The sequence below is a fragment of the Marmota marmota genome, unplaced genomic scaffold (assembly GCF_001458135.2).
Source record: "Marmota marmota marmota unplaced genomic scaffold, marMar, whole genome shotgun sequence".
NCBI lineage: Eukaryota > Metazoa > Chordata > Mammalia > Rodentia > Sciuridae > Marmota > Marmota marmota.
The window spans coordinates 16,801,314-16,808,790 of NW_025999998.1; the positions used below are offsets into that span (position 1 = coordinate 16,801,314).

Below are 7,477 nucleotides of genomic sequence, written 5' to 3' on the forward strand. Positions count from 1 at the left end.
GACGAAATGGATAAAAACACAGTACACTCAGAAAAATGAGAAATTATACCCCACCTGATTCAAATGTAATGAATATGTTAAGAATCATTGTACTAGTCATGTGTAACTAATTAAAACAATAAAACAATCAAAAAAAAAAAAGAAAAGAAAAAGAAAAGCTAATCAAGTTGATTTTGAAAAATATATGGAGTCTTACTACAAAAATATTAAGCAAATGTAAAATTTGAAATTTTACAGGGTTTCATATGACATTATTCATAATATGTATTCCAAAAGTTTCCAAATAAGTTTAATAGTCACTTTGGGAATTACTTATTAAAAATAAGAATAAAAATAGAGAATATAATTTTTAAAAGTTAAAATATACACTCACAATGAAATGTCACTTTATATCAACCCAGATGGGTAAAATGTAAAAACCCGACTATATCAAATGTTTATATAAAACCAAACAATATATCGCTTAAGGACTGAACTTATATGAAAAAAACTATAAGGAAATCAAAAAATTAAAATTCAGGAACATTCTTTGAGGGAAATAGGGATAGGACAATGTTAAAGAAAACCAAGGTTCATGACGATTCACTGCATTGTTCCTTATATTTTCTAGATACAAAATATCTTAAATGTTTGTTGTCATTTACTCACTACTAAATGAATACGAAAAATGCTTTTTTCACTTGGTTGCCTTAATCTTTTTCTCTGTTCATCGAAACAACTCTTGCATTTTTACCTTTATATGCCAAATTACTAAACAGTAATAAAGAAGTTCAGAAGTTCTTGACAAAATCTGGCCCTGGTTTTAGAAACTTATGTGTAGTGTATATAGTAGCTGCACTGCTATTGCCTTTTTTCCCCAGGAAACAGTATAATAGTGAGCTTTGAAGTCAAACATTATCTGTATTGAAATCAAGGTTATTTCACCCATTTGCTAAGTGACCCTGGTTGAGTTACTTCCTTCCTTTGTGCCAACTGTCTCATCTAAAACAAGATAATAAATAACAACAATGATGATGATCATAGAAGCTACCATTTGTGGAGCTTTAATAAATGCCAGGCACTATACCAAGTATTTAACTTACATTAATCTGAAAAAAATCTTCACAAAAACCCCATGAGGTGGATACTCCTCCATCTACCCCAATCTATTTCATTGAAAATGGAACTAATGCATGCAAAACCTAGTAAACATTCAAAAATTAATAGGCACATCTAATTTATACAACCAACATTCACTTGTGAAAATCTAAAAAATGCAGAAAAGCAAAACTATTCGTGAAAACAAGGTTAATAAATAACTCCCTCTTCTAGTGGAAAACTTTTGGCATATTTGTTTGGTTGTTAAAACAAAGTCATCTAGCTCCTTTTTAAAAAATGGAATATTGAAATCTAATTGGGTATATTTATGGGGTTAAAAAGTGATGTTATACATGCACATAGTGGAATGATTAAATCAAGCTTATTAACATATCTGTCACCTCACCTACTTAATACTCCTCCTGTCTAACTGAAACACTGTATTCTCTGACCAAAATCTCCCCCATTTTCTCCAACCCACAAGTCTGTCTGTGGTAACCATTCTGTTCTCTATTCCTGTAAGACTACTGTAAATAAGTTATGTCTCTCTGTGGCTGGTTTATTTCATTTATCACCTTTCTACTTAAAATCCCATACAAACAATAGAAGATCACCTGCAAATGGTAAGGAATGCAGAATCTCAGGCCCTGCCCAAGACTTACTGAGTTGCAATCCGCCAAATTTCACAAGTGATTCATATGCACATCAAAGTTTGAGAAGAACATGTAATTCTTCATCCTTATCAAAAGAATTTTCCCAGATTAGGAAAAAGTTCTCCTATATACCATGATTCTAAATAGCTTAGTAAATCTTGGTTGCTAAATAATTATTTCCCAGCTACTGGGCATTTAGATACTTTTGTCTTTATGACAACAGGTTTGAAAGTCTTGTCAAAACTCATGCTAAAACTGTAATCCCCACGAGAGGCAGAAAGAGAGTGAATTATGGTATCTGGAGGTGGGAACCTTGGGAAGTAATTAAGGTTAAATGAGGTCATAAAGGTGGAGCCCTAATCCAATGGGATTATGGCTTTATAAGAAAAGGAGAAGAGACTTTAGCCAAGTCCCAGTTCCTTTCACCATGTGATGCTTGCCATTGCCTCTGGGGCTCTGTGGACTGCCATCAAGAAGGACCTTACTATCTTGAACTTCCCAGTCTTCAACACTGTGAACTATATGCTCTTTTTCACGTAAATTACTCAGCCTGAGTAATTCAGTTAAATTCAGAAAATGGATAAAGACAATCTTTTAGAAAAATCAGCATAAATTACTAAAAATAGAATTAACAGGTCTGAAATAATAAATATTTTTTAAGACTATACAAAATGATTTTCAGAAAGATTGTATCAATTTACATTCTTATGTATTTGACTTCAATAGGTAAACGGCAGAGCTGCAACAGTTTAAAATTCACTGTCTGGGTGGGAAGAAGGGAAGGAGGAAGTGTTGGGGAGTGATACTAGACAAATTATATTGTTAAATTGTGTGCATGTGTGAATGTTTTTTTAAAAAACGATCATTATATATAATTATAATGCACCAATAAAAAAATGTGGAAAGAAAAATAAATTTAAAACTTAGTGATAGCCCCCCCCCAATAAAATTTACTGTCAACCAGGTTAAAATGTCTTCAGAACACCCTTTCAATAATTCCTCACTTCAATCCCCAGTACCATCAAACAAAACATGAAAACTATATTGGGCTGAGGCTGTAGCTCAGTGGAGACTGCTTGCCTAGCATGTGTGAGGCACTGGGTTTGATCCTTACCACCATATAAAAAAAAAATAAAACAAAGGCATGCTGTCCATGTATAACTACAAAAAAAATTTTTTTTTTAAATACTTATATCTAAAAAGAATTCCTTGCCAACAAGATGCTCCCAACCTTCCTCTCGCCATTCTCAAAATACAACTAGGCATGGGGATACAGTTCAGTGGTAGAGTGCTTTCCTAGCATGCATGAGGCAGACCCCAGATTCAATCCCTACTATCTAAACAACAAAAACAACTCCTAACCAAAATGATTTTAGCCCAGGCCTACGAAAATTTGGATTCCTTTCTATACAGCAAATATTGATGAATATACACCATAAATATACCCATCACAGTCAAAGGTGTCATCATCTCCAAATCTTAGTCACAGCATCAACAAGCTCAAACTTTCTGATTCTACTTCACAAAGTTATCTGCAAATTACTCTACCTCTAATGCTCTATCACAGGCCCCATTGTGTCTCCCAAAGATTACTGAGAATCCTGCTACCCAAGAATACTGTCCCCAACTGCACACTGCCCCAACATAAGTCCTCTTTGACCCTCTCTCACCACTTCTAATCCAATAAATTCTTCTAAAATACAAGTCTCATTTTGTCACTACTGAATTTCTGTATTTCAGCATACTTAAAAAGTAGTCAATAAATGTTCAGTTACCCTCCCAAGACATTTTTTGTTCTCCCTGGAAACTTATTACTATGGTTGCAGATGAGGTGAGTTATGCTGTCAATTTTCTTCATATAGAAGTAAAGAAAATACAGGGCAGGATGAGATGCAGGATAATCCTTAACCCCTGGTTACTTGTTACAGTCTAGATATGAGGTGTTCCCCAAAAGCTCCTGAGTTAATGCAGGTGAAATGATCAGATTATGTCAGCCATAACCTAATTATTATTTGTGCATCATATGGGGCATTTATCCCTCTGATGGACAAATAATTTAAAAGGATCAACTAGGTGGTAACCATAGCAAGTGGGATGTAGCCAGAGGAGGTATGTATCTGAGGGTGTGCCTTTGGGTTTACATTTTTGTATCCTTGGTTGTTCTTCCTCCTCCCCCTCCCCCTCCCCCTCTCCCTCTCCCTCTCCCTCTCCCTCTCTCTCTCTCTCTCCTTCCTAGCCACCATGAGCAGGTTTTTACTTCTATACCCTTCCGCCAGGATGCTTTAATGTCACCTGGGGCCGGAGTGATGAAACCCACCAACCATGAGCTAAACCTCTGAAACCTGAGCCAAAATAAACTTTTCCTTCTTTAAGTTGTTCTTGTTAGGTAATTTGGTTACACTGAAAAAAAGCTTACTAACACACTAATGATGTGCAAACCTGCCCGAAAATACACTCAAGGACACTCTTAAAATTGGTGGTGTCTGGACTGAGGAACAGTTCAGTGAAAGAGCATATGTTTAGCACATGCAAGGTCCTTGGTGGCATCTTATAGGAACATAAGAACATAGTATCCTTATTATGCTATTATAATTGAAGCTAACTTCATTATACTGGAAATACTTATGTTATGGCCCACTGGCAACTTGGTTGCCTCTGACTGGAACACAGCCAAACCCATTTATTTATGTTCTTTCCATGCAAGGGCAGAATCCCCAATAGTTGTACAGAGACTTTTTTTTTAGTTGTGGATGGACAATACCTTTATTTATTTTTAAGTGGTGCTGAGGATTGAACCCAGTGCCGTAAATGTGCTAGCCAAGTGCTCTACCACTGAGCCACAATACCAGCCCCTGCCCCTACCCTGCTTTAAAGGAACAGTTACAAACAACAGACTCCTTGGTTCTAAACCAAGCATCAGAAGTCCACACCCATGAATGAAAAGATTATTGCTGCCCTTTGATCTTTATTCTAAATCTTTTACACATTCACTAAAAGAAATTTTGCAATAAAACCAAACACTTCAAAATGTGAAATTGCTATGGGTCTAAAACAGAACTAGGAATCAGAATTTAACTCAATGATAAAAAGATTTCCATACACAATCCAATACAGCCGACACTAGCCATGTATAGCTACTAAGCATTTGATATAAGGCCAGTAAGACAGGGCAATTAAGTTGTAAATTTTATTAAATTTTAATTAATTTAAGCTTAAATTTAGTCAGATATAATTAGTGACTGCAGTATTAGACAGTACAAGTCTACAATACCATTAAAATATTGGAATCCAGAGTGTTTTCTGCTACACAATGCTTTCCATATTCCTCACTTCTAAATGATATTTTTTAAAGCATATTTTTGATGCCATACTATTTTTCAATCCAGGGACTTGAAGTATTTCATGCAGAGAGTGCATGCAAATAAAGGGTTTTTTTTTTTGATAAATGAAATTGTCCTCAATCCCACATTAATCTGGTAAAGAAGAAAGGTGAGTGCAGGGAACAGAATCACAACTACTAGTACATGCACACAGAACCATTTTCTATATATTGCCACACTTAAGACTAGTTCCAAGTGAAAGTCCTTCACCCCAAAGGCCCAACCAATACCTAATAATAAATATCAGTCCTAAATTAGTTTTAACATATTTAAACAGGGTGTAATTACTCAACATTTAACCAATTAAGTCTTCTAATTTCAAGATGTTTCTCAATATTCTTTATTTATTTATTTGGTGGTTGAACCCAGAGGCACTTTATACCACTGAGTGATATTCCTAGCCCTTTTCTTTAAAAAATTTATTTTGAGACAGGTCTTGTTGTCAGGTGAGCCTCAAACTTATCATCCTCTTGCCTCAGTCTCCCCAGTCACTGGAAGTATAAGCTTGAGACACACTGCCCAGCTTATAGATATTTCAATAGTAAAATGAATCAGATTTTTCTGCATCCATCACTCAACTACCTAATGTCAGCTGCTTCCTCTCATGGTATAGAAATTCTAGGCACAATCTTGTAACAAATCTCCCCTCTCTGGTGTTCAGGCTTCCTCCCTTGATTGCTACTCAATCTGGAGAAATGCCCAAATTTTCTTTTGGGTTCTCCAAGCAATACAGCCCCAAACCCTAGATTTAATCAGTCTTTTTTTTTTTTTTTAGTTGTCAATGGACCTTTATTGTATCTATTTATTTGCACTATTGAGAATCAAACCCAGTGCCTCCTCACACATGCTAAGCAAGCACTCCACCACTGAGCTACAATCCCAGCCCCAGTATATTATTTTATCAAGACCTTTGAGCTTTGTGTCAAAAGGGATGAATGTAGCTCAGTGGTAGAGTATGTATTTAGCATACTCAAGGCACTGGGTTCAATCCCCAAAAAACCTGTTGTAAATGTACTGGATCTTAAATAACTTTTAATAAAAGCAAGCATCTGAATTCAGAATAGTAACAAACTAATGTAACCATTAGCCAAAAATTAACAAGACTATTTCAGAATGATTAATGTATTTCTTTGCTACTATATTTTATTTGTTAAGAACAGAACCTTAAAACATTATTTGCCAAGCACAAAAATAAATAAGGCTCAGTCCCTGCCCTTGAGGAGGTCACTAGTTGAACTGTAATACTAATGGGATGAATACTAAAAAAAAAAAAAAAAAAAGTTTGTACTGCACAGCAAGATCCCATCTGAGTTTACTTCCTAAGAAGTCTTATCTATCTGGCTCCAATTGAAGCCAGATAGGTGGAGTCTCAAATCACTTATGAATAAATGTGTTATCTTTACCTGAAAATCCAGTTGATCCAAGTCCCTCTCAGATCTTGGAATTATAATTTTGTGATTAAGCTATTTTAACGTCTATCTAGAAGAAAGGTTAAAGTTAGGAAGTCGTATTATGAATGAGGAACATATAGGTCCTACCACCATGCCTAGCCCACGAAGAGAATTTGATACAAATTTTCAGAATAAAAGAACATAATGCTGGCTCTTTCGGCGCTTTTTCTCATCTCCCTTACTAAATTAACAAATTGTGGATATAAGGAATACCTCTGCAGACCAGTTAAGAGTCATTGAGCGGCATCATTCGATCGCTCACCATAGAAGTGCATTTAGGTTAACAACAAGGAGGAGGGTGAGGGTGAGGGTGAGCTGGAAATCTGTTCTTACAATAATTGACTACAGTTTGGGAAAACAAGTCTACGGCATCCTGCATCCCACGTGTAGGTGAACTTGCACTCTCCATACGTTCAGTTTGGAAGATATCGAAAACAAATACCATATCATGCTTTGCACTGGGCAATTTTTCCACTATCCTCTTCTATCTGAAACTGTGGCCACAGCACACCTAAGGTCACCCCCAAAGCCGAACCTTTAATGGGGAGCCGAAGGCAGAAGAGCTAATCTGATCTTGAGGTCAGGAGACACCAGGCTGAGCAATAGGACGGCGCGGCACCACACGCGGGTATGCAGGGCTGGGAGGGGCTAGGGTGGTGTGAGAGGACTCCGGCGCTGGGGTCAGCTCCGGCAGCCGGGTCGAAGGACCCGACGCGCTGGGCCGGGGTCCGCCACGGGCTCCTTACCCGTAGTAGCGGAAGGCATTAATGATCTTCCAGAAGTGCTCGCGCTCAAGCCTCTCCTCCTCCTCCTCCGTGCTGCGCGCGGCTGCCGCCACCGAAACCGCCGCGGCCGAGCCCAAACGCCCGGCGGAGAACTGCACTTCCACCTCCTCGCTCCCACCGCGGCTGCCGCT

At 37.4% G+C, this 7,477-nt stretch overlaps 1 protein-coding gene across 1 annotated transcript in view; it reads right to left on the reverse strand.

Annotated features, from left to right (window-relative positions):
* Carnmt1 (carnosine N-methyltransferase 1) overlaps positions 1-7,477 on the reverse strand; it is a gene marked incomplete at its 5' end in the record, with an annotated part of 38,524 nt that extends 31,047 nt beyond the window's left edge. Inside the window, one exon of the mRNA XM_048806783.1 lies at positions 7,308-7,477. Coding sequence (XP_048662740.1) covers positions 7,308-7,477 — 170 coding nt within the window. The remainder of the gene's footprint in view (positions 1-7,307) is intronic.